We start from the raw sequence: 27843 nt of genomic DNA on the forward strand, positions 1-27843 counted from the left end.
TATCTAACCTACCTATGTGTATCTATGGATGAACAAGAACTTACTCTTTATATTTTTCTTTATATGTCACTTGGTGTTCAAAACAGAAAACAATAATTGCAAAGACACAGAACAATACAGTTGATCGTTATGGGTCGCACAGATTAACGACTCCGTCACAATAAAAGTATTTAAAATGTATAATTAGGAAATATTCACTACAAATGTTAGTTGGTGTACTAAGGTAAAAATATATAGTTCTTTTCACGTGTGTAAATTTGGCTTTCATTCATTTTTTTTCCAAATTCCACAAAAGCTCGTAGGAGACGTTCACTTCCTCGGTCGTTTTCTCAGCCCCTTTCCCAACAAGCGAAGAAGAAGAACCGGAAGTGTCACTCCTGCTGTAGGCGCTAGCTGAAGCTACGTCGCTGCCATCGTCTCACCGGATTGGGGGGTTTGACGACAGGAACAACCGCTTCATCCCGGGTCCAGTCACGAACACCCGTCTTCACTGGGGTCTCTGGAGAGGTATGTGCTTTCCTACACTGCGACGGACCCGCGGGCTCAGCTCTGGTTCGTAACAGCGGTTCTTACCGAAGGGATGCTAACGCCAGCTAGCTAAACATAGCTCTGGCCTAGGCTAGCTAACGTTAGCCGTTGGTGGCTAACACGGGGAGCACAGTTTACCTGCGAGATTCGTGTAAAGCCCAGTTAGCCTTCCTGAGCGGGCAGCGCTGATCGCACCGTGTTTACTACGACACAAGTCTTCAGCTACGTGTCATGTCGGTGTGCAGTTGGAAGCTGGTCTGCTCTGTTTGTTTACAGCCGGGCGGTCGAGGGGGTTACCTGCTCATACAACTGGTTCAGGTGGGGATGTAACATTAGCGCAGCTCGCCAGGGATTAGTCCCAGCGGAAACACAACATGCGTCAACTCGCTCGTCCTGCATGAGGAAGCGACAATGACTTCACTTCCACTCGCAGCCCGTCGTCAGCTGCTCGCCGCATGACAGCAGCTCTATTGGCAAACACTGAAGTTATCTGGAGTTCAATGGGCCGCGCTGGAGTTAAATCTACGTCGTGTACTAGCGCATAGGCCGTGTGACGTGAAGTTCACTTTCAAAACACCACACCAGTGGCATGGAGGCTGCAGCCAGCATTGGATCTAAAATCTGACACCTAATGGGACTGGTTTTTATGAAGGACTGGGGTGATATAACTATCACCTGGAGAGACACAGGAGAACACACAGCATCTCCAAGGCCCAACAGTTCCCTTTAATTCAATCAAGCTCCAAGAACTTCCACACACTCATAGATATGAGTTCCCTAAACATGGCTGACTTGTTTCATCAAGATCCATCAATCATTCCCTGGGAAATAACACTTTAAAGGAAGTGATAAGAAATTCCTGAAGACAACCCTGACCTGAATCTGCATCTAAATTTAATTGGTAATCCGTCCAGTAGTTTTTTTGCATAAGCTTGCTAACTAACAAAGGTCTGTCAAAGTCTGCATTTTAATCCAGAGATATTGATGGAGAATACATTATCCATTACTCAACACACAGTGGATCTAAAATAGATTTATTTAAAAAGAACCTTTTTGGGGAAATGTAATATTCTTAAATTTAACAACTCTTAGGGTGTATGTACCCTGTTGTGGATTTTTGCCCTGTGAGTCAATCAGGCTAAATTAAGTTAAAGCTAAATTTTGGATTAAATTTTACTGCACGTTTACAAACCAAGCAACAAACAGACAGGTGTGAAACATAACGGTGAAGGAATTTTTGAACAACCTTTTCCTTTCACCAGCTTCCTGAAAACTTCCCTCACTATAACCTCCTTGGTGGAGATAATAATTATCGCAATATAATTGTCCTCAACAGCAATACAACAGATGTCCAATATAATGATTATACTTTTTGTCTCATCTACTTCGTAAGGTTTTGTTTGATCAAGTGTTTGTCATTCTCTGCTTATGAAGAAGGTTTTAAAACCACAACATTCAATCGGGAGCAAAATAATAATGTGACATTTATCCTGATAATTATAAATATTGACTATGAAAGACACTATTCCTTATTCCAGTGCAGCATCAACGTGATCTAAATGATTCACACAGCTCACTGTCAGCAGGGAAATAGGCCTGAGATGTTTACTGCATCACAGTGTTGCTGTGGTAAAAATGACCTATAATTACCTTCTTCGGGTTTGGCCTTGAACTTCAGTCTGTGCTTTTGATCTAAATAAACAATTGGCTGACAATCAAACACGTTTCCTTGTAAGCCTCACTCACAGCTGCAGTTACATTTTGCAAACGCAACATGTCTGTTGCTGCTTCACATTTTAGTCTTTCTATCAGCTAATATGATACAGTCGCACTATGTTCTACACAGTTCTTAGTGGGAGTTCAACCAGTTTGGACACATTTAAATATCTGTGTCGCTACAATCCAAGACATGCACGACAGCATGAACACTGTCAAATTAACAACAGTCATACACTGGTAAAAGATGGGTTTACCAGACAGCAGAACTGCTCCAGATTTGAACGAGTACATCCTGATGATGAATCCTGATAAGTGTAAAGACCAAAGGAACCGAGATGAATTTCAATATCTTCCTTTTTGCATGTCTTCTAAATCCTCAGATGAACAACAACGGGAATAAGAGAGCTCCAACCACAGCCACTCAGCGACTTAAGCAGGATTACCTCAGGATAAAGAAAGACCCCGTGCCTTACATCTGTGCAGAACCTCTCCCCTCCAACATCCTAGAATGGTAAGATGCTCATCTCAGACATTTTTTTAACACATCCACCAGCTTCAACCCATTTTTCCAGATAAATAAATTTGAATTTTCAGATCCTCTAATTTATATACTTAAAATACATAAAATTATTTTAAAAAAAGTTATTACATCAACTTTTAATTAAGTTAGTCTTACTCAAACAGACAAACAGAGAGTTGTGGTTTGGCATCAGTGTGCACTGTGCAGGTGTTCTACTTTGCAGCTTACCATCATGTGGTGTGCCTATAATTACGCCACACCCTCGTCTTTTGTTCCACTGCCCTGAGCAGAAAATCCAGTTTCTCTCATCACTGCCTGTGAATTTCAGTTACAGCAGAAATATCTGTCCTGGGGAAAGCCGTCTAGACCTGCGTTGAGTAGTTGATCATTTTGATTGAGAAATTCATTTGATAACTATTTTGATGATTGATTACCAGCGTACCTATTTGTTTATAGAAAAATACCAAAATGTGATGGCCCTCAGATTTCTATAATAAGATCTTTATGGTTTCATTTGTCTTACAATTACATATTTTTGAATAATTTATAGTTTTCGACAGCCGGTCAAACAATACACGATGTTTGACAAAGTGATCTTATACTTTTCTTATGTTTTGGAGACAAAGTTAGTAATCAATATAATTACCAGCTGATAAATCGCAGGTGAAAATAATTAATAGTTGCAGTTTGAGTCGTGTGATGTGCATCTCAGCCATTAGATCACCAAGATTCACCAAACAAAGTTAAAGACAAGAAAAAGGAGAAAAAAAAAGCTGATCAAAGGAGACACTCAGGTAAAACATTAGGTACTGTAGACGTCTTGTATAATTGTTGTGACTAACACATTTTTCCTGTCTTTTCCAGGCACTATGTAGTCAGAGGTCCTGAGAAAACTCCATATGAAGGTAAAATATGCTGATGAGTTAACTTGTACGTACTCTTCAGGTAGTCTGTCTTCGGGGCTTTTTTTTTTTTAGAACGTGCGGATTTCTGCGTTTTGTGAATAATGTGTCATAGTTTCCCACCTTTCTGTCTCTACATTGTGTAATCCAGTATTTAATCCGTACTGTGATGTCTTTTTCTTTTGTGCAGGAGGATATTACCACGGAAAACTAATTTTTCCCCGAGAGTTTCCTTTTAAACCACCAAGTATCTATATGATTACACCGAATGGGAGATTTAAGTGTAATACAAGGTAAGACTGTAGTTTCTTATTGATGAATTGTGTGAGAATTCAGGATTTTAAGAAAGTTCCAAAAACAATTTGTTGCTTTGTTTGTTTTCTGTAACATCGCCTGTTTTCTTCCACAGGTTATGTTTGTCCATAACAGACTTCCATCCAGACACGTGGAACCCTGCGTGGTCTGTTTCCACCATCCTCACGGGTCTGCTCAGCTTCATGGTGGAGAAAGGCCCCACCCTCGGGAGCATTGAGACCTCAGACTACACGGTGAGGTCAAACAAATGATCCTTTACCCATAAAGACGCAAGGCCAAAATAAAGCACCCCCCCAAGACCTAAGCATTATTTGAAACCTGAGGCTTTTCTGAAGACTGGACAGAATTGCCAAATTTTACAAAACTTAAATTTCCTCATCATCTGAAGCAGGTAGTGACATGAAATATTACAAACATGTCATGGCTTTCATTGTCAATCATTGCTGTTTCCCTAAAACTTTTTAAAAAACCAACAAAGCCTGCAAAACTGCTGAGATTCTCCCCTTCTTCTTCCTCCTCCTCAACGAACGTGTCTCTTACCAACTAAGCCTAGGTCGATGCGTCAGCAGGACCATTGTCTGGGCCTTAATCCTCTTCATTGTTATTTGAATTCTCCTCGCTTAGATCATCAGACAGTGACATCTCAGGTGTTAAATTCTTTTTTCTTTTTTCAGAAAAGACAGCTGTCGGCCCAAAGCCTGGCCTTCAACCTCAAGGATAAAGTGTTCTGCGAGCTGTTTCCTGATGTAGTTGATGTAAGAAGGATGTGATCTCTAACTTTGCCATCTAAATCTGCTGCTTTTGTTTTTTTAGTGGCCTAATATTCCCCCATGTCTTTCCCTCCACCCTTCACAGGAGATGAAACAGAAACAGAAGGCCCAGGAGGAGTTAAGCGCCCGCACACAGCCCCTCCCCTTACCTGACGTGGTGCCAGACGGTGACCCCCAACACGCCCACTACGGCATTCCTCCCCTTAACGGAGGTCCCGTCCCACTCGCAGGTGCCAACCCTGCCCCTGGTCTGCAGCAGGCCAATCGCAACCACGGACTTCTAGGAGGGGCTCTGGCCAACTTGTTTGTGATTGTAGGCTTTGCTGCGTTTGCCTACACAGTCAAATACGTGCTGAGGAGCATAGCTCAGGAGTGAGAGGAGCTGGCTTTGTAGGGTGACCCCCCCCCCCCCCCCCCCCCCCCCCCACCCTGCAGGCGGGCCAGTTAGTGGACTCCAAATTCTACAAACACACTACGTGGGGGGAGGGATGTTCAGTCCAGGGTAAAGCCCCTCCACCACCACCACCACCACCATGGACTATGGAAGACGGAAACTCAAAGCCGACCCGCCCAGGAAGGATTGAGAGGTGGGGGAGTGGACAATAGGGCAGGGGCAGGGGTTGTAAGGGGCTTATTAATAAGGTTGTGATCCACTCTGGGCTTTGGAGGTTTAGGTCAGCAATAGGAACAGACTTGGCTCATGGGTTGTGGTAGAACGTTAAAGTGACGTCTTGTAAACAGGCCATAGGTTGTCGCAGCGTGCACGAAGACACCAACACGAACGTGCTCTACTGAGGTGGAATGGAATGCAGCATTCTCCTGCAGTGTCTTGAACAGCACTGATAAAATCTTGTCTCCTTTCAGTAGATCATTCTAAATTAAGTCTCCCATGCCTGTCTCTGCTACCGAAAGCCTTTTCCTCTGCAGATTTTCCATTTTACAGTCGCCTCAGGGTGTGATGATGTTGCAGTTTTGAAATTCAAGAGAAGAGATTCAGGAAATGTTTGCGTGATCTTTCAGATATGTACGTGTTATATTTCACCATCAGATTTCTTCACCTGCAGAGTTCAGACTTTCAATTTCACATCCTCACAGGTGACTCTGTTACTCTATAAAGTCATGTCTGGTTCAAGGAAGAATTATTTTTTCTCAGGTTTAAAAAAAAGAAAAAGAAAAGAGCAGTCAGTCAAACAGAGAATAGACACTGGTCTGAAATTTAAGCACATTACCTGAAAGCTCACTTCATCAGTTTTTAGCTGTGTGTGTGTGTGTGTGTGTGTGTGTGTGTGTGTGTGTGTGTGTGTGTGTGTGTGTGTGTGTGTGTGTGTGTGTGTGTGTGTGTGTGTGTGTGTGTGTGTGTGTGTGTGTGTGTGTGTGTGTGTGTGTGTGTGTGTGTGTGTGTGGCAAAACCTTAACATCAGAGATAAAAGGCTTGTGTCCTTTGTTGACAAGAAAAAGTTAATCATGAATATTTATGACCTGCAAACATCCAACATGCTCATTAGTAATCAGTGACTAATATCAAACAGCACATGCACAAAGATAAACCTCAAAAGAGTGTCTGCGTGTGTAATCATTAGATTACATTTCTGATGATGACGAGTCAAAACGAGTGAGTGGAAAAAGCAGTTTTGCCACAACAGGGTATAAACGATGTAGAAACACCAACTTTGGGAGCGTCGGTCTGTTGAAGAGAGACTGACGCACGGTCAAGGTTGGAAGCGAGTCCAGATGTTGTTTCCAGTCAACCCATGAGCCAAGCACTGAGCCAGTGTCTGCGCAGGATGTCAGACCAGGACCTCTTCTTTTCCTTTTTTCAATTGGCTTAGCTGACCAGTATAGTATAGCTCTATATACTGTAGGTCCAAGGAAGGAGACGCGTGAAAAGAACCAACAGTTTTGTGTCTTTATGTTTTGTTTTTTTTGTTTTGTGTTTTTGTTCTCTTTATTTATAGAGAAAATCTGGGCCTGTCTGTCCCAACTCTGAGGAAAGTCTAGTGTTGCCTAAAAGAGGCGTTATAATGGACAAACATGCGCAGACAGGTCACTTCCCAGACTCCCATAATTGCTGATAATTTACTGTTGTGCATTGCATTTAGTAAAGATGGTTCTATTGTGTATCTAATGTTTCAACAGAAAACTGATCTGACGGTAGAAGATTGGCCTTTGTGTTGCTCTTTTCTCTGCACCATCTTTAAAAAAAACAAATACAAACTGATGATGATGATGGTGGGAGTGCGTTTGTGTGATTATCCAGCAAATGCCCACATTTCCATGCTTCAGTTAATCTTGTGTAACATATGTTTTCATAGTAAATGCAAATAAATAACCCTGCTTTGCAGGGCCTTTTAGAAAACCTTCCTCTGAAGCATGCATTCATTAATAGTTTCACTTACTTGGAATCCAATTTTGTGTGTGTGTGTGTGTGGGTGTGGGTGTGTGTGTGGGAGGGAGAAATTGCCCGCCCTTTGCGCTTCCAAAGAACTGGAATGAAAAACATGTTTTCCAACGTTTCCGTGAGTGCGTAACAAGACAAGCTCAGGCACGTCCGGGTATCCTCCTTAAGAGCCTGAGCCTGAGCCGAGCGAGCACTCGTCAGACACTTCACCCGCAGTCCGGCGACTGAACACTCGTCTTCCACGTCACCCTCCACATTTACACTGAGGTTCCACCATGTTCAACAGCGACGAGCGCGAATGTGTGGTGTGCTGCCACGAGTTCTCCCGCAGCAACCGAATCCCACGAGTCCTCCACTGCCGCCACACCTTCTGCATCCTGTGCCTGGAGAAGCTGACCAGGCGGGAGATCACCATGCTGACCATCCCCTGCCCTCTGTGCCGCTGGATCACGTGCACCCCAGCCGGCCTGAACCTGTCCGACGCCCTGTACATCAACACAGAAATCTGGAGCCACATCACCGAGGACGTGCAGCAGGAGAGGGAGGCTCCATCGGTGGTTCTGAACGACGCAAAGACACAACTCAAGTCGAAGCTGTAAGTATGCAGGTGCCCGAGTGGTCTGTTTATTTCACATCTCTGAGGTGTAACGGCAGTTTAATCTCAGCGCTGACTATAATTCATCCAAAACTAACATCAACAAATGTCTCTTGTTGTCTTTAGCTCTGATTCGAGGCACTCGGGATCCATGTCTGCGCTCAAAAAGATGCTGAGCTTTCTGAAGGGCTACTGACCCGCGAGGAGCAGCCTCTTCCCTCCTTGTGTTGAACTTGACGAAGCTGAAGATGAGTCTCATGCAGTCTTGCGCTCAGTGAACACAACAGATACGTCTGTGTGGCCTGTGAGGAGCCGAGACCTGGACTTTAGCTTCAAACTTAGTTTTTAGTGTGTTGGGTTTTTTCTGTCTTGAACCTGAAACAAGAAGCACTTGCCTGTAAGTAAACATGTCTTCTGTGAATAAGTTGTAAAATACATTCATTTTAATTTGTATGTATTTATTATCTAATGTATATATGTATATATGTGTATATATATATAATAATAATATTCAGTGAAATATCAGTTAATTAATACTTATTAGATGCTGATTTGTTTCCAGACCTCATTCTGTAACAAAGAACATAATCCAGTGGCTATAAGGTCCGACTGTGTTGGGGCCATATTGAAGGAAAAGTCATTAACAGAATAAAGTTGTAATTTGAAAAATACGACTGTATTCTTCTGATATACATTGCTACACTGATATATTTCTAGATTTGTATTTTCTTATTTTGTTTGTGTGGTTTTCATATAAGCCTTTACTTGTTTCTACCACATTTAATTTATGTTTTGTATTTATGTTCAATCTCAAATTCTGAGATTTTTTACCTTTTACATGACGTTATACTCTTGTAATATGGGATACTGCGATTTGTTAAATATTACACAATAGATTACAATTATTCTCTAGTTATTTATCTGTGTTTAGTATTTGATCCAATGTTGTTTTCCCCTTGTGGGGCGTTGAAGTGTCTATGGCCCTGATAGGCTGGTGACAACTTGCTCAACATGTCAGCTGTTAAATTAAATTGTTATATTATACTATAACCTTAGATAAGAGCTTCATTAAACTGACATGAAGCATCATGGGCTCTTCCTCATGATCTGTTTCGTGTTTGTTTTGTATGAACACAAACGGTTCCAGGTTTGGGTTTAAGAATCCTTGATGTTTGAAGTTTCACCGACTCGTAGCAGTTTCTTTTCAGAGTCGTGAGGGAAAGTAAATCATTGAGTCACGCCAAAATAAAAATCAACACGTTTGTGAATTTATGGTTATTTTATTGAAAACAGTGACGGTGGATTAATTGAGCTGAAACCTTTTTCCCTGAATTAGTTCTACCAAAGAGCCTCTGAACTATACTATGTTAAGATGAAACACAGTTAAATACTCAGACAACACAAAACTGATGCAAACGACAGGAAAGGGTTTACTAAAAAAAAAGAAAAACATTTCATAACCCACAGAGACCATCCGAACACATCACATCTCCGAGCTCAACACGTGGTGGCCGGAGATCTGCTCTGAATTCAGAAGACACCAACAGGGACTGAGTGGAAAAAAACACTCGCCACCTGTGATTGAACGGTGGCCAGAGACTTAACGGCTTCTCCTCCAACGCCAACTGACTTATCAGCCTGCGGTTTATCAACTTTATTATCTGTCAGTCATCGTACAGCAGTGCAGGTGGTTTGTTAAAACTATAGCGAGCATTTCTAAAGTGTCAAGGGGAGAAAACAGGACAAATGTTCAGCCCCACCCAAATAATATACATAATATATATATATATATATATATATTTTAAAAAGCTGTTAAAACTGGCCATATATCAATTTTAATAATGAGCAGGTCCTACACAATCAGATTCACAGATAATAGAATTTTTTTTTCAGTCCACGTGTAACTTGATTTTTCATATTTCAAGGAAAGGAGGGAAAAAGGGTAAATTTTCTCTCTTTTTGAACTGTTTAAAACCAAAAGCTTTTCACGTCATTCCTCAGGATGGTGTTTCCACTCCTCTGTACTTCATAAATACATTCAGCACTCAGTTGATGCAGTTTAAAAAGAAACAAAACAGACATGATTAATCCTGTCTAAACAAGGTCACTACATTAACAGACTATCACATGTGCACTTAAATTAACATGTATCCATCACAGTTTTTACCACTTTTCTCTTATTCCACATCATGGACGTTCCTCTTCCTACCTCTCACCGACAAAACATAATTTAATAAACATAGTAAAAGACATTTGTGAGTAAACAGATGTGAGTAAAACGTACAGTCATGATTATATTAGCTAAAAACATGGGGCCTCGCTGATTAGTGGGACAACTTCGTAACGAGGGCTGGTGACGGTCGCCGTCAGCCTCAGTGAACACAACAGATACGTCTGTGTGGCCTGTGAGGAGCCCAGACCGAGACTTTTGCTTCAAAGTTAGTTTTTAGTTTGTTGGGTTTTTTCTGTCTTGAACCTGAAACAAGAAGCACTTGCCTGTAAGTAAACATGTCTTCTGTGAATAAGTTGTAAAATACATTAATTTTAATTTGTATGTATTTATTATCTAATGTATATATGTATATATATATATATATAGAATAATAATATTCAGTGAAATATCAGTTAATTAATACTTATTAGATGCTGATTTGTTTCCAGACCTCATTCTGTAACAAAGAACATAATCCAGTGGCTATAAGGTCCGACTGTGTTGGGGCCATATTGAAGGAAAAGTCATTAACAGAATAAAGTTGTAATTTGAAAAATACGACTGTATTCTTCTGATATACATTGCTACACTGATATATTTCTAGATTTGTATTTTCTTATTTTGTTTGTGTGGTTTTCATATAAGCCTTTACTGGTTTCTACCACATTTAATTTATGTTTTGTATTTATGTTCAATCTCAAATTCTGAGATTTTTTACCTTTTACATGACGTTATACTCTTGTAATATGGGATACTGCGATTTGTTAAATATTACACAATAGATTACAATTATTCTCTAGTTATTTATCTGTGTTTAGTATTTGATCCAATGTTGTTTTCCCCTTGTGGGGCGTTGAAGTGTCTATGGCCCTGATAGGCTGGTGACAACTTGCTCAACATGTCAGCTGTTAAATTAAATTGTTATATTATACTATAACCTTAGATAAGAGCTTCATTAAACTGACATGAAGCATCATGGGCTCTTCCTCATGATCTGTTTCGTGTTTGTTTTGTATGAACACAAACGGTTCCAGGTTTGGGTTTAAGAATCCTTGATGTTTGAAGTTTCACCGACTCGTAGCAGTTTCTTTTCAGAGTCGTGAGGGAAAGTAAATCATTGAGTCACGCCAAAATAAAAATCAACACGTTTGTGAATTTATGGTTATTTTATTGAAAACAGTGACAGTGGATTAATTGAGCTGAAACCTTTTTCCCTGAATTAGTTCTACCAAAGAGCCTCTGAACTATACTATGTTAAGATGAAACACAGTTAAATACTCAGACAACACAAAACTGATGCAAACGACAGGAAAGGGTTTACTAAAAAAAAAGAAAAACATTTCATAACCCACAGAGACCATCCGAACACATCACATCTCCGAGCTCAACACGTGGTGGCCGGAGATCTGCTCTGAATTCAGAAGACACCAACAGGGACTGAGTGGAAAAAAACACTCGCCACCTGTGATTGAACGGTGGCCAGAGACTTAACGGCTTCTCCTCCAACGCCAACTGACTTATCAGCCTGCGGTTTATCAACTTTATTATCTGTCAGTCATCGTACAGCAGTGCAGGTGGTTTGTTAAAACTATAGCGAGCATTTCTAAAGTGTCAAGGGGAGAAAACAGGACAAATATTCAGCCCCACCCAAATAATATACATAATATATATATATATATATATTTAAAAAAGCTGTTAAAACTGGCCATATATCAATTTTAATAATGAGCAGGTCCTACACAATCAGATTCACAGATAATAGAATTTTTTTTTCAGTCCACGTGTAACTTGATTTTTCATATTTCAAGGAAAGGAGGGAAAAAGGGTAAATTTTCTCTCTTTTTGAACTGTTTAAAACCAAAAGCTTTTCACGTCATTCCTCAGGATGGTGTTTCCACTCCTCTGTACTTCATAAATACATTCAGCACTCAGTTGATGCAGTTTAAAAAGAAACAAAACAGACATGATTAATCCTGTCTAAACAAGGTCACTACATTAACAGACTATCACATGTGCACTTAAATTAACATGTATCCATCACAGTTTTTACCACTTTTCTCTTATTCCACATCATGGACGTTCCTCTTCCTACCTCTCACCGACAAAACATAATTTAATAAACATAGTAAAAGACATTTGTGAGTAAACAGATGTGAGTAAAAGGTACAGTCATGATTATATTTGCTAAAAACATGGGGCCTCGCTGATTAGTGGGACAACTTCGTAACGAGGGCTGGTGACGGTCGCCGTCAGCCTCGTTGGACAGACGTCTAAAAGCTAAAAGTGTCGTTGCAGCTTGTGACAGGAGGAAAATCTCTCTTCACACACAACCTCAAGATTTACAGGTGTAAAACACATTTACCAATGCTAGACGAGTACATCGGGATAAGATGGGGATAAAATATGGGCTATAAACTATATCTTTGAGGGGAAGATTAACTGATACGATATCAAATAATACCAAAGAACATTTCAAAAACACTCAAACAGTCCACAGCTGGAGGGGAAATTCTGCCTGGTGGACAAAAGCAGCTAACAAATAAGTGATTGACAGTTACTCTATTAGAAACACAGTTTAAATGTCCCTTTGTGGTAGCATGAGGGGAAGCAGATTTTTTTTTTTCTTCCTTTGTTTAAAGTAAAGTGTGTATGTCTCCCTATAGGAACGGGTACTGTGTGAGCCGCCTGGGACTCAGCTGGTAGGCACTGTAAGCCTCAGCCCGGGGCGTCACGCTAACGTAGGGGGTCCCAGTGGCGAACGGATGCTGGTAGGCTGTGGGGAGGCCGTGCAGCAGACTACTGACGGAATCCCTGCGACCGGCCGAGTCTCTCCTGGAGGAAGAGGATGAGGTGTATGTTGCTGCATAGGTGGAGGGGGAGTGTCCGTGGCTGCTGTGACCACGGCCAAGCAGCTGCTCCATGGCCTGAGAAGCTGAGGAGAGGGCGGTGGAGGCTGGGTAAGTGTACAGACTCGGGCCGGGGCAGGAGACGGACGTCAGGGCTGAGACTTCCGGGAAGTTGTAGTGGGAGGCCGAGATGGTGGGAGGGAACGTCTGCTGGCGACGCAAAGATGAGTCACTGTGAGCCAACCCAGAACGCTCCTGAGATGAAGAAACCACTGGTTGAACCTGGCCAGAAAGATAACAATCAGACGCCAGAACACGTTAGAGATTTTCCAACACCTGCATTGGAAAAACCTCGGATACTGCAGAGTAAACACATCTATGTAGCAATCCAATACCACGCCAGTCAAGTATTTTAGTTCCACCCACATAAAACTGCAATTTTCTTTTCCCATAAATAACTCCTACTTCAGTTGTGCAGTACTGCCACTGGCAAGTACTGTTTATAGTATGACGAAGACAGAGTGTTGTTGGGTGATGTAGCGTTAGGCAGAGCTCGCTTAAATGTCAGCAATTTGGTAATATTTCACTGTGGAAGGTCCCGCAAGTAAAACAGCAACGTGGAACGTAAGCAGGACTTCAGCTCACTCTTCCAGGAAACTACATGATGTTTACACTGTGCAATAAGTCATTATTTTCGACCCTAAACCGCCCGTCCCTCTAGAAGGTGAAAAGAAGGTAAGGGGATCGCTTTTTGAAAAATCAAGTACAAAAAAAATTACGAGACAAATCATGTTTACAAAAAAATCTTCATGACTGCAAAATGATTCAATAAAAATAAAATAGAAGTGCCAGGTTTTTGAATTTATGCACACAACTGTGAGAAGATATTTCAGATAAGCGCCTGTTTTCGGTGAGCCAGTGTTATCAGCAGGTAGCGACTCAGCACAGATGTATTGGTGCTGACACAGTTTGGCAGAAACAACCACTTCATAAATACTCAAGTTTGTTTCAGGTCATTGACACTCTCCTGCCGTTATAAGGTTTGTCCAGCAGAGGGCACTATGGACTTTTTTTCTAGGACATGCTTTCCAGATTTTTTTTCTCTGCGATTTTGACGGCTTTTTTTGTTTGTTTTTTGTTCATGAAGTTCAGAGAAAAACAGCAATGATTTACAATGGAAGCGAAATGTTTAAGTTATCAAATGTTTTGCATTTCCATTTCTCGATCTACTTCAGATGATAAGATTTTTGTAAAAGCTGGCAACACTGTCGGCTTGTCAAAACCCTCCGGCTGTAGGTGGTTGTTTTCAAACAATGCTTAGGTTTTAGAGTGCGTCTTTAAAAAGGTAAATAAAAAAATGAATCAACAACACAACAGAAGCCTCACCTGGCTGAGGTTGAGGGGGTACTCCATGGTCTCCCCTGAACTGCACGGTTGTCGGTTAGATCTCTTCGGCTTTGTGTAGTTCACTGAGAATTAGAAGTTGTAGGTAATATATGATACGCTGCTTTTTCATCCAAAATATAAATTTTATTGATAGCTCACAAATTACACTCACCAGTCTCCAAGCGTCCACGTGAGGCCGCTCCTCTCTCTGAGCCCTGGGTTTTGACAGAAGGTGCCACCACTGCCAGAGACTTGACTTGGCGTGATGACACGGTGTTCGTTGGGTTGAGCGTGCGGGGCAGAGGAGTCAGGGGGCTGGCTGTGGACGAGTCAGAGTCGTGCACCGTCACACAGCTGATGACATTAGTACGCTGGCTCAGACCAACGCTGTGTGAGAAAAAGAACAGTGTTTATACACAGATCAAATGCAGAAATTTAGAAAATAGCAGAAAATATGTCATCATAGTGGGAGATAGCTTGAGGACATAGAATAGTTTTTAAACTACGAATATCGGATGAGCCCTGCCGCAGCTAAGATGGAAGATGTGAGGAGCCAAAGGGAGAAATAGCAGATAAACTCATTTCTAAGGCACATGTCTAATCAAGAGCAATTCTTATTACCAGAGCCAGAGAGTCCATTTTATTTGTTGTTTTGGTTGTGTGTGGTTTGTTTTACCTGTTTAGGATATTCTCTCATTAAGTTCATTGCTCTTTGAAAGGGTGAACTTGGATGATTGAGCTATAATATTATCCTTGCACCAGCGGTTTAAAATGGTTTTACGATTGTGGCAATAATATCATTTATCGCAAACCTTTCTGTGACAAAATATAGTCCAAAAACAATTGTTATTGTGACAGGCCTAGCTTAATATTTCTAAGAATTCACCAAGTTAGATGTTTCCTTGTTCAGTTTACATCTTGATTTCTGAGAATTTCTTTCATATCTATGAATGATGATGATAATGAAAAAACCTTAACTGAATGGATTTTCGAAAAAATCTAATTGAACCCTATAACCAATGGAAATGGGAACTGTCAAGAAAAGGTTCAATTGGTGTATTATTGCAGTGCTAAAGACGCAGTACATTTTTGGGTCCACCTAAATTAAAAAGTTAGGTGGTCATTAAAACCATGAAAGAATATTGTCGTACTGTTTCATCTCTAGTCCAGAGGAATCGTTTTCTTACCTGGCAGGATGGAACTTGCGCTCATCTTCAGTGTCGGTGTCACTGTGAATAGTGATAATGCTGACTGCTGGGCTGGGTGTGTCAGAGATGATGATTGGCTGGGACAATGTGGCGCTGGAACTTGGTGGGGTAATACCACTGCTGCTGAGTAACGACGCTGCGGATAGACCCCTAGAAAACCGAAATAATGCCGGTAATGAATTTTCTCCGAGAGGAAAGTGTGACTTGGTTGTAATAAAACAGAAAAACCACAAGAAAAATGAATGCACAGAACTCCTGTCACGTTCAAAATTCTGTTAACCTCTACAGAAGGAAACTCAAAATGTTTCAAGAAAAATATTTGAAATCTGGAAGAATCATCTAGAAATTAAGTCTGTCCAGACTCATAATATATGTAGTGAAGACTTTGAAGGAATTCAATACAAAGTTTTTACGTGCAGTTGTCATAATAAGTGTATAAAATTCTTGAGTTATGACCAAAAACTTTGACTATCTAAATCTGTTAATCTTTGAACCTGCTTTTTAAAAATTCCCTCAAAGTGTTAATGAAAAAATTATTATTCAATATATGATTTTGTTTATCATAATCTTTAGATTAAAAACTACAGGGCTGTACCAACCTGTTTCTGTTCTCTCCACGTCTGGCTTTCACCTTCTTCCTCTCCTGCTGACTCCTGGCTTGGGTTGTGCCCCTGTTGTGTTCAAAGATCAGTCTAGTTAGTGATGGACACAACTGAAACAATGACAACATGAAACGTGAACACAAGGGAAAGCTCATTATTCTGAGGGGATGTAGACAATAAGTAGCCATGTTAGATATTCCGTGAGCCACTATAACACACTCTAATGACCGACCTCCAGCTCTGTCCCTGTTGTATGGCAGCATCTGAGTGAAGTGTTTTGAGGGGAGATTCTGCGATGTTCATCTGGTGGGCGGAGCTGTGGATGGCCACGCCTGGGACCTGCTGCCATGAGGATGGTATGAGGATTTGTTGGGTGCCAGTGGGCCAGGCCTGCTGAGAAAAAACAACAGAGACTCACAATTCAGAACATTCAAGGATCGGCTGCTCATGAACCAATTATCAGATTTCTGGAATGGTCCGCATAAACTGAGCCATGCTGAGAAACAAACTCCCAAAACTGAAGAGGCAAAAACAATGGGCAATCTCTTCTATGAGCCAAAGAATAAAGCTAAGATAAGCGAGCAACCTTTTCCAAGCCATTCTCTTATTAAAGCAAAGCCCTATAACAAATTCACAGGAGGATATCATGCAAAGCACAGACAATGAAACACTGTCAACAGTCAGATCAGGTATAAAGACAAGTATTCAAAGAACCATGGTGCCTGTTAAAGAAGAAACACTTAGAGATTAGTTTAGTTCACTGATGCAAAACTGTCTGTTGATAAGCTGTCTTGGGGAAAAGGCATGCCACATATTCTGGGGCTGAAACAAAAAGATGTGTGTCAGAGTCGGGGCTGTGGAGTATTGCTTCAGTGAGCTCTGTAGCCGCAACCTCCTCTGCTGAAATCAAGGATGGACAGGACAAGAGAAGCTGCAAGCAAAGCGCAGACCAACTCAGCAGCACATGCGCTCCATGCCCTCAGCACACCTATGGGGAGAGACTGTGGGGGAGGGAATGACAGTGTGTGAAGGGCGAGAGGGGGGGGGGGAAGCGGTGGCATCAGGACTGGAAAGACTGTAAATCTAAATTCTGATCGTGAGACACAGAGGCAAATTTTAAAACATGAACACCATGCGAACAATGATGATCAATAAAGACCAAAAAATGCCAATTAGATTACTAGTAAGCACTGATCAGCCATGATCCTGACAAACGCATGTGAGGAAGGAGAATGTAGAAATATGACGCATCAAATAAAGACTACCCACATACGACGTGTGGCACAGAGGGAGAGGAAGAATTGTGAACAAATGAAAAGAAAATGGAAAGTGGGGGCAGGAGAGAGATGGCATTGTTAGTGGTAGAGCGAGTGTGCATATGCATGTCTTCCTTCAGGGAGGTCATCATTGCTTTACCAGCACTGTGGCTGTGTGCTCCAGGAGGGTGGGCCGACCCACCCCGGTGCCCAGCCCAAGGGGCAGAGAATACTGGGGGGCTATGCCTGCTGAGGGTGGGTGGAGGGTGGCCACCATCAGGGGTGTGCAGGAACCCTGGAGGAGGGAGGGAGGGGAGGATAGGGGAGGGCAGTGTTAGGGTTGGATGAAAAGTTATGTCCTTCAAGGCTGAATCTCATTACGATGAAGGGACGGAGAAGATAAAACCAGCTGCACACTCGTACCACTGGCCATCTGGACACCTAACCTCTGTCGGTTCCAGCAACCATTTCTAAATTTAGCAAACAAATTAAAATTAACTAGCTTTTTGTGCCAGATGATTCTCCGACACTGCACATCTGGCCTCCATCCCAGAGAGGAGACTGGGAATAAGAGAGGCCTGGCAGTCAAGTTTTGGAAGCAAATCCAAGGCAAGATGCAGTCACCAGGAACAGAAACAACAAAAACAGCATCATTTAAGCCACAGCCCTCCATCATTTCAAAAAATCTGTTGTGTAAATGCATTACCATAGCCAAAATCTCCATTGAAAGTAAACCAATTATTTTCTCTTCACAAACAAACTTTGGCTGCAAGAACAGAGGGGTCATGAGGAGAACCCCAACAGAGAGACTCTCTGGATGAAATCATTGCATCCACGAAATAAGCAAACCTGGACACCACCGCCGTCAGCTCGGTGCTAGTGACATGTTATCATTCATAGATGTCAGATTTTTACCACAGCCTCGAGTTTAGGTTACTGATTGATGGAAGACGTGTTCATGTGCACTGTGTCAAGTGTGAGGAACTGCTGGAATGAAATGAAAGTTACTGCAAATGAAATGACAGTTGTACAATACTGAAAATAGATCAACCTAATGTGACAAATCTACAGACACCTTTATCACATCTCAACAACTTTCACTCTCTGCAAATGATGCAGGTTTACGCAACGCGTGTTTCACACTGGGGTCATATTCATATGGATTTATTTAATTAGCCTTACCTCCAGTCTCAAGTGTAGCCCCATACATTACATAAAAAAGTGTTAAAGTATAATGGTGAAAATGACCCAATAATAGTTACATCTTCATAAATCTCTTTCATAAACCATGCGCATACTCTTTGTTCATCTTTCTCTATCCTTTCCCTCTCCCTCTTGTCCTTTCTCCTTGTATGACATTTAAATGTCAGTATCCATTATATTCATTTCTCTCTGAGAATTATGCTACTTCACTGAGCCAAATCCAGAGGTCAAACACATGCTGACTCCATCAGATAGACTGTCGATGTGGCTTTCAACAATGTCACTGTTTCAGTCTGAAGTGGGAACATGAGCTTGTTAGGTCTGTAGGTGGTATTCATTAGAACAGTTTACAGACTCTGGACAATGTAAGACTCATGTAACTCTCAGGTCAAAGCACTACTGTAAACAAAAAAAGGTTGAATACTTCTTCAAATTTTGCCAACAAGCCGATCATATCACCATTGTAATGACAGGTCACCCGCAATGAACATGACAGAGAAAAAATACAAGTTGTGTCTTTTTGAAACAAGAACCCCCACACAACATATGAAATTTGACAACACGCATTCTTTACAAACTCTTACCTGGGTGAGCAGACTTGGCTGGATCTGCAGCGACTGAGCAGATTGGTTCTGAGGTACAATAGGTACAGAGTTCTCCATCCTCACAGGGAAAGTGGAACTCTTATTGGATGGCTGTAGCCCTGGAAATGGACAATTCCACAGAAACAATGTCAGTAAAACATGACACAGTATGTTTGCATGCAGAGCAGGTATCCCCTAATAATAGGTCTGTAAGTATTGGTTATAGAAATTAGGATATGTTCATTACAGTCCAGCAGCCATTGTGTATCAGATGCACATGATAGAGCACTGTGTGCATGTTCAGTAGGAAACACCCCACTCCATTGTTGATACAGTTTAAATGTTGTATAACCTTTTTCATATCACAGCCGTGTTCTGCCTTCAAACATGCCCATAATGAAGCCCCCTTGTGTTGTTCTACATGGTTCCAGTCTGGATGCAACTGTAAACATTACCTTGAATAGTGGAGGGTGGGCAGACGATGAGAGTCTGCTGGAAGGGCTCTGTCTGGCTACACAGCCCAGCAGGACGCGTTGGAATCGGCACACTCTGTTGAGCCAGCCCGGGAATGTTGATGGTCGCCTGCTGGTAAAGAGCTGGCTGGTAGTTCAGCAAAGGCACCGCTCCCCCCGCTGAAGGCACCTGTTAGAGAAACACCACTGCTTAACACTGGAGGAGTTACAGGTGCCTAAACTAATGTAAGAATTCATGGTGAGGATATGAGTCGTACCTGGTTATGCTGGTTGAGTTGGCTACTGAAGGTAACGGTGAGGTTGCCCGCTGCAGCACTGGGGACGGCACTGGTGGAGTACAAGGATTTGCCACTGTCGTAGGCACTCCGGCGCTTGCAGATCTCCATGTTCTGAAAGCATGACTTCACACTGAAAAGGAAAGAGGGATGGTGTTTCAGTGATTGCATTTCAATTAACACTAAGCTAAATAAATATAATTACATCTCAGTACAAACACTCACTGGGAGCTGTGGGGATAATCCATGAGGTGGCTCATCGTGACAAAGGGATGACCCAGAGTTTTTGTAGGTGTGATTCTTTTGTCTGCATCCAGTCGGAGCATCCGCTTTAAGAGGTCTATAAACTCTCGTCTATCAGCTTTCTCAGCCAACATGTCCGTCCCCTCCAAATGAGACGACAGGTTGACCTGGAATTCACAAAATTACACCAAATGGGTCAAACTAACAATATCAGGTATTTCCTGATATGTGCATTTCAGAACCCCTTCCAAAAAAACTAAAAACTGTAAAACCGGTGTGTGAAGTGCACTGTATCAAGTATAATGTAAAAATTTGCCATTTATACCTGCATCATGTCATCCAGACAGTTGAAGATATACTTCCTGGCCTCCTTGGACTTGATGCCCATCTCCATTTCATGCTCCGATGGGGTCTGAGAAAATACATAATATATAATGAATATTGATCTTTCTAGGCCCAAATTTTGGCATAATTAACTATTTCCAGATGGCAGGAAAAAACATGTAAAGTCTGATTAACAGTATTTTTATGTGGCTTTATTCACCTTCAGCCTCCAGAGTGGGTAGCTGGAGTCAGGGCCTCTGTTGAAGAAGCGGCTAGTCTTAGTGCCAGCGCTCAGTAAGTACTCTGCTGGAAGGCCTTGAGTCTGGGAGATGTATCGAATCTGTAAAGAGACACCAAACAGCAAATTCTATCAATAAGACTACAATAACCTTATTAAATGATTAACTTCAATACCCCTGAAGTTTGTGGTCATACTTGTTCTTCTGGAGCACTTCAACATCCATTGGTGTAAAACGATATGAGTTTTTGTACAGTAGCACCTTGGCCTGCGACGAACTAAGATCTTACGGTTAAAAGGTTTTTAGTGGCTCCGTCTGTAATTTACGGCTCGTCTCAATGTCTAGCATTGACGCTGCACTTCGCAAGCAAGTGAAAGAAAAAGAAAGAGATAGAGAGAGAGAGAGAAAGATAGCGAGAGAGAACACGAGAGAGAAAGAGAGAGTGAGAGAAGCAAAGTCAGTGTCTGTGTGTGCGTGCCATTACGTTTCCCTCAGGTTCTGGGATTATCATAAATAAGCTACGCAATTCTTTATATATTCAACCACTCATGGTGATGAATTTGACTCGGGACAAACGTGAACACTAGAAGTTTCTACAGCAAGGCTCCATCTGATTGGTCAAATACAATGACATGCGGAGTGTGAATGCATTGAACATGACATCATTTTTCACAGTCTTTTGCGATAGATATATCGCGCATATTGATAGTGCAGCCCTAGGGCTAAGGCTTCACCAGTCCTGGATCCAGACATTCACTTTAGAAAGTCAGTAGGAGAGAATGGGGTCCTGCAGGGAGATACTAGAGCTTCATCTGAGGAAGTTGTATAGCTTTAATATAATAATGTCCCATGATTGGCTGATGCCTTTATTCGCCATGTAATATTTACCTATGTTTAAGTACTCATGACAAAAACAGGTCAAATATATATTTGTATATACATTGATGCACTGACCTGGTCATACTCAGAGGCTCCAGGGTAGAGAGGCCAACCCAGAAACAGTTCAGCTATCACACAGCCTAAAGACCACATGTCAATGGCCTCACAGAACGGCAAACCCAAAATGATCTCTGGAGCCCTAGAAAGCAAACAACAAAAGATAACAGGACTAGAACCAAAGATTTACAGCTGAGGTCAAAAGTCATGTCATAAAAACATGACTTATTATCAGCACTCATGCTAATAAGATTACAAGATGTATTTAGGTCAACAAAGCACAGTTGGATGCCACCAACCTGTAGTAGCGGGACTGTAAGTAGGTGGAGCAAACAGCCTTGGACACATGACTTGCTGAGCCAAAGTCAATGACCTTCACCTTGTAGGGCTGTCTGAGGGGGTCGACCAGCATGATGTTCTCAGGCTTTAGGTCTGCATGAATCAGACCCAGGCTCTTTAACTTCATTAGGGCTGTAGCCACCTAAAGATACAAACACACAGATATTTACAACTAGAATAACAACTGGGGATTTTTCAGATTTTAAAATTACATCAACAACAAAGTAGAAGTAAGGATATGACGGCTAATTACATAATTAGAAAAAATATATAGAAAATGTGCATCATAGCATTTTGCCAACCTGCTGTAGGATGGGTCTGATGTGGCGAAGGGGGAGCGGGCTGAACTTGCTGTGCTTGAGAAAATCATACAGGTTCTGCTCCAGCATCTCAAACACCAGGCAGGTGTGGCCCTTATGTTGGAAGCATTCATACGAACGCACAAAGTTATACTCATCTGCGTTCTCTGCACTCAGTCGGTTCAGAATCCCTACCTATAAAAGAGAGAGAAACAACACGCGACTTACTACTAAATGCTGGTATACACATGATTAACACCATTAAATGTAAGAACAAAGAAGGAAGCAAGTTTTGGAAACTTTGCAACAAAATTATAATGCCGTGAAATAACAGTTGCTGAAAGCGAGGCACATTAAATTAAGATGGATTTCAGTCTGAGGGTCTTTTCAGTCTAACGGCCCCAACCACCACCAACAACATATCTGTGAGGCATCTGCATTGACCCATGTAAACACCAAACTATTATCTCATTCCTTTAATGTAAGGGATCTTTTCCAACACAAATTTAGCCTATTGTTCAGGGGAACACATCGTTGATAAGCTGCTTTTAGATGTTGTGAAAAAACAAGTAACAGCATATTTTGGGATATTTTTCAATTTAAATAAATCCAGACTCAAGTCAACCACAATTCATTTGTCGTGTGCCATCACTATCATTTTGGGGTTAAAAATTATAAATGAATAACTCCTAACTATTTCTCATTCAGGGGCGCTTAACCTATGGAGCCAAAATGCTGCAGCACAAGAGGTGCTCTGGCAAAGCAGTCACCACTGCACAGAGAGGTTACTTATCAAAGCAGGAAGCACATTTTGTCAACAAAATGATCTAGTTACCTCAATTTGGCCCTGACGAGCATATGAAGGATGGTTTTTGAGGATCTTGATTGCCACAATCTCATTGGTGCCCCTCTTCCAACATTTGGCTACTTGTCCAAACGTGCCTCTTCCTAGGAACTCCAGCACTTCATAGCTACAGGACACTGAGCAGAGAATCTCATGTTGCACCAGCTGATAATCTCCTTCGCCATTGGAGCTACTGCTTTTGGTGGTTGGAGCTGAGTGGGGTATCGACTGGCCAGTGCCCCCCCCTCCACCGCCGCCTGTACGGTTGGAGTAAGTTGCAGCAGGAGCTGAGAGCTCCTCTAATATTTGGACACTGCCACACCCACTCCCACTGCCTTCATTGGCCTCCTCCATTTTTCTCTTCTGCCCGTGCCGGTGCCCCCTCGTTTCCGAGGATGTCTCAGCATGAGTGTAAGAGGAGGATGTTGCCTGCTCAGTGACCCGTCGACTGGAACCACGGGGAAGACTGCCAGTGCTGTCAGCTGCCCGCACCACCACTTGACCCCTGGAGCCAGGAGCTGAAGGGGGGAAGACCAGGGATGGTGCGAAGGGCGCCACAGCCATTGCAGGTGCGAAGGTGTATGCTGACTGGCCTGCTATGGAGCTGTAGGCTTCAGTGGTGGACACATCCCAAACATTGCTCTCCACCTTCAGCTTCTTCACACGGCAAAAGGCACTGGAGGAGATCGAGGGGGGGGAGAAGACCTGCAGCTGAGAGCTCATCGCTGAAAAGATAGAGATGAAAGTTAGGGAAACAACCTGAACTACCAAAACACATTTCATTCTAAAAATCATGAAAATATTAGTAAAGATAATACAATTATAAATAAACCTTAAAATCAATGCAAGTATATCACATTGTAGTAAAGATTCAGTTTAAACACAATAGCCTGTCCCATTTACATCAGTGAATGTGGAATAAACATGATACCACTAAGCAGAGGCCCAAAGTTCAACAGTTTGTTCTCCCCACTTGGCACAAACTATGAAACACACATTTCACCTTTTGAGAAACATTCAAAAGTTAAGTCCAAAGTTAAATTCATCCTTGGAGCCATAGCAGCTGCTGGCTAACAGTAAGTGTAATATGGTAATATTATTCATGTTGGTGGTAAAACCCCAGTGACACCAATCTGGGGTCCAAAAAATTAACATTGACTTGGTGTGTGCATATGCATAGACAATATCAGACTCTGCAGTTTTCTCTGGGCTCCTGTCTAATCTGACCAGTAATGACATGTACAACCACATGCCGCAGGATTTGTAGAGAATTAGGAGACTTTCTGGGCAAGGCGTGGTCTATTGAATAAAAACTGCATTGATGGAGTAGCTCAAGTAAGTAAAGATCTGACCGACTTTATCAGGAGAGCAACAACCATGACAGCCCGGAGTTGAGACCAGGAGGCCAACACAAAACAATAATTAATGAAATATAATTTTCATCAAAAGCAACATTCCAGATGTACAATACATAGATATAATATCTTAATATTTCCATGCATTTATATTGCATGTTTACTTTTTCATTACTTTCCCTGATGTCAGTTTTTTATCGTATCTTATAATACTTATGCTTCTGCACAGTAAGGACGGATTAAAGGGCCCATATTTTACACCTTTCTGGGATTTGAATTTGAGGTATTGGTACCCCTAAGATTATATATCAGTGGTTTAAATGGACAAGTTTCCATGTTCTCTCTCTGGAGCTGCTGACAGAAGAGGCTGTTTTCGCCTGCCTCGTGAGCCCCTCCTCTGATTGGCTGACTTCACTTTGAGTGACACGCAACCAGGCCTATCACCGGTCTCATTCTGGCGCATTCACTCTCTCTGGTAAACACAGCTGAAAGTCACATTGTTTATGTTTGCAGCTATAGAAGACCAGCCACATATTTACAGTCGGTTACAACCAGAGGTTTCTGAACGTTAAGTTACACCGTCCTCATGTTTGTTCAAGTTTTAGCAGGACAGTCGGCCAATGTAGGGGTGACGTCTCGAGTTACAGTACAGAGTTTCAATACGGAGTAATGTAGACGTCACTCCGTACTGAGCATAGCGACACGGCACGTCAGAAGAAATAAAGCGTAACCGCTGGTCTCGAACAGTAACGTTCTTAGGATGAATGTGCACGGACACATTCTCTTCCTTGCATCCCTCCACGCTGCAGTGTTTCTTCAGTGTTTGTTGTGGTTAGTCTGTGGTAGCTAAAAAGCTGCTAGCTCAGCAACATGTCTGCTTGGTGTCGGGTTTGGTGCGGAGGGGTGGTGGTGTGGAGCGGGGGGTGGACTGGTACCGGCTTGGTGGGGCTGAGAGACAAGTGCAATACCGAATGACATCATACGGACAGGAAGTACGAAACGAGACGTTTCGATAACATATTTCTTTGAGTGACTGTTTTCATACTTTGAGGGTCCCTACTGACCCCCATCAAGTAATTACGGATAGTAAAAGCCCAGAAAATGTATTTTACACAATATGGGCCCTTTAACCCATAGTTGATCTACCTCAGATTTGTAAAATGTTTTTGCTGCATATCAAGTGTTTTACATTCTCTTGATTATATGATGTCTATCGTGATAATTTTCGATATCGGCTGATATGGACTTTATTATTTTGATATCATTTACCATATCATTCAGAACTAATACAACTATCATCGAAGAATCAAAGAACAGGGTAATTAAATACAGACTATTAATTACATATTAGTCTACATTCATCGAAATCTATATTAATCAATGATATTACAACTGATCATCACATTGGTTAATTCTGTGTTTCTGTATGGTATACAAAAATAATAAAAGATGTTACCTGTTATACATATATTGCATTAAAGCTAGAAGAATGCTTAATTGATTATCAAGAGTATCAATTATTTTCTGGAGAAATCAGTACAACTCTGACCGGGATGATAATAAGAACGATAAATGAGAGGTATGTATCAGAAAGCACAATGTTGACATGGATTACAGTACGAGATATGCGTCTGTGCAATGTCTAAGTAGAGTTCATTGCTGCTTCTTTCCAAGAAAGACCCTTTGTACGTGGCTCGACCCTCTTATTGTTCTGTTTGGGTGGGGTGGGAAGGGAAGGGGAATGTGGGGAAGTTACGCCTTTGGAAACAGCCCGTGTTGTTCCTGATTTGTAGTACCGACTTTCCGTTTCTAAGAAAAACCACAAAAACTCACACTTAACAGTCGTATTTGATGGGTGTGATTCAATACAATTTCCAGTGAGGAGAAAATGAAATGTAAAGTCAGACAGTGGTGTGCTCACTGACAGTAGGGGGACTGTGATGGACCACGGTGAGAGCTAAGCTGCGTTAGCCGCTTTGAGTCAATATGATCACATCGCTGCCAGAGAATATCTTCAATCTAACGTGAGGCTGTAAGTGTGCTGACCACAGACATTTTCACTCCACTGACACACTCAGCCTTTCAGGACCAGATCGACAAGGCGATGCTACATAGCTCGCTGATGCTAAAAAGCCGACGCTTCAACTTTCTGAAAAATATGTCGATGGATATTGTACCGCTATCCTCACACAAATACGCTTAAAAGACACAGCTCGCGTAATAAATGAACAGAAAACACGTTTGTGGTTGGAACATACCAGATTGGGTGAAATTACAGCGTCGAAAATCGGCTTCCTCCGAGATTTAAATCCCACTGCAGTCTGCTGCTGGACCAGCGTTATCCGATTAGCTCCCGCTAGCTAGCTACCGTTAGCTGCTCGCTAGGCCTGCATTGTTTCTCCAGTCGGCGAGGAGCTAGGCAGCAGGAGAAGACGTCACAAACCTGACGGAAAACACACAGGTAGCATCGTCCCGTGGATCTTTAATCCACACGTCGTAAAAATATGTACATATGTTGATTAAAACAGAATAAATCCTGTGGTAAAAGCGTCTGTGTATAGGCAGGAGAGCCACCGCTCACCGGAACTAACCACGTCCTTATACCAGCTGCGATTCTTACGGCATTTCCGCTCTCTACCGTAATTACCGTAGATTCCGCAAGAGTTGCACGCTAACATGGACGTTGTTTTTAAGAAGGTTAAGAGAAGAAATAGAATAAAGTAGCAATAGAATATAAGTTACAAGTGTAACACGATCCCTCAATGGTTGAAAGAGCGCCCGAGTCACATTTGGGATCGATTTAGAAACAAAGCTTAAAAGGTAAAGGAAAAGTTTTACGGTAAAAAAAAAAAAGAGAACGTCACTTGGGTAGAATACATCAGTAATTTTCCAGGAGGCCCGACTCTCTCTCCCCCCCCCCCCTCTCTCTCTCTCCTCCCCCCCCCCCCCCCCCCCTCTCTCTCTCTCTCTCTCTCATCATATATCGTTTCACTCATCATCATCAATGTCTTGAGGCCCTTCTGACAAAGTTTGACATGGTTGTGGTCAATGGCGAGGAGGAGTACATCAAAGTGTAAGACATGCAAAAAACAAGACATGTCCCGCTGATTTTTGTGTAGATGTCATCAGGCAAGGACTCTTGTCATACATGTCCAGTTCGGAGAAGATTTGACCATGTACGTCCGAGATTTGATGATACACGTGTGTTCCGAATTTCGTGAAGATCGGTTAAACCAGACGGAATTTATGTGTTTTAGGGGGCGCTGTTGAGCCATGTTGCCACGCCCATTTCGAATTACTCCAGAATATTTAACTTTTCATCAGGCCTGAAGCGCCTGCGAAGTTTGGAGAGTTTCCCTAAACCTAAAAGTGATCTATAGGCTCATCTTTCCATACAATTCTTAGAGTTAGCATATATTGCCATACCCTTTTCTCAACAACACATGTAACAACTTTGCTTTTATAAACCATT

General features: G+C 42.0%; 3 protein-coding genes across 8 annotated transcripts; 2 read left to right on the top strand and 1 right to left on the bottom strand.

Moving 5' to 3' along the window:
- The first annotated feature begins 280 nt into the window (after positions 1-280).
- Positions 281-15753, top strand: ube2j2 (ubiquitin-conjugating enzyme E2, J2 (UBC6 homolog, yeast)). 3 transcript variants are annotated; one of them, XR_004613850.1, is made up of 8 exons: positions 281-507; positions 2628-2758; positions 3632-3672; positions 3860-3962; positions 4079-4217; positions 4659-4739; positions 4840-5606; positions 15743-15753. XR_004613850.1 is itself a non-coding variant. In XM_034585578.1 (7 exons), exons 2-7 carry the CDS (start codon positions 2628-2630, stop codon positions 5128-5130), a joined length of 786 nt encoding a protein of 261 aa, XP_034441469.1. In that variant the 5' UTR covers positions 281-507; the 3' UTR covers positions 5131-5945. The 3 variants fall into 3 exon arrangements, 1 of the variants encoding a protein (XP_034441469.1); XR_004613851.1 differs by lacking the exon at positions 15743-15753 and having other exon boundaries at positions 4840-5341; positions 5382-5945; XM_034585578.1 differs by lacking the exon at positions 15743-15753 and having other exon boundaries at positions 4840-5945.
- Positions 7364-8153, top strand: LOC117761567 (RING finger protein 208-like). The gene is made up of 2 exons (XM_034585581.1): positions 7364-7747; positions 7874-8153. The coding sequence occupies exons 1-2, from the start codon at positions 7428-7430 to the stop codon at positions 7941-7943; spliced, it is 390 nt and encodes a 129-aa protein (XP_034441472.1). The 5' UTR covers positions 7364-7427; the 3' UTR covers positions 7944-8153.
- On the bottom strand, positions 11655-26966 carry si:ch211-160o17.4 (homeodomain-interacting protein kinase 1). 4 transcript variants are annotated; one of them, XM_034585565.1, is made up of 18 exons: positions 26630-26966; positions 23008-23741; positions 22176-22367; positions 21834-22015; positions 21553-21676; positions 20580-20699; positions 20361-20447; positions 20018-20202; positions 19775-19925; positions 19500-19686; positions 19045-19163; positions 17418-17552; positions 16234-16391; positions 15999-16070; positions 15379-15549; positions 14364-14578; positions 14192-14274; positions 11655-13087 (listed from the first exon to the last, which is right to left on the bottom strand). In XM_034585565.1, the coding sequence occupies exons 2-18, from the start codon at positions 23737-23739 to the stop codon at positions 12617-12619; spliced, it is 3384 nt and encodes a 1127-aa protein (XP_034441456.1). In that variant the 5' UTR covers positions 23740-23741; positions 26630-26966; the 3' UTR covers positions 11655-12616. The 4 variants fall into 4 exon arrangements, with proteins under 4 accessions (XP_034441456.1, XP_034441455.1, XP_034441458.1 ...); XM_034585564.1 differs by having other exon boundaries at positions 16234-16394; XM_034585567.1 differs by lacking the exon at positions 17418-17552.
- Between the last annotated feature and the right edge of the window lie 877 nt (positions 26967-27843).

This window comes from Hippoglossus hippoglossus, chromosome 5 (assembly GCF_009819705.1).
Source record: "Hippoglossus hippoglossus isolate fHipHip1 chromosome 5, fHipHip1.pri, whole genome shotgun sequence".
Classification (NCBI taxonomy): Eukaryota; Metazoa; Chordata; class Actinopteri; order Pleuronectiformes; family Pleuronectidae; genus Hippoglossus; species Hippoglossus hippoglossus.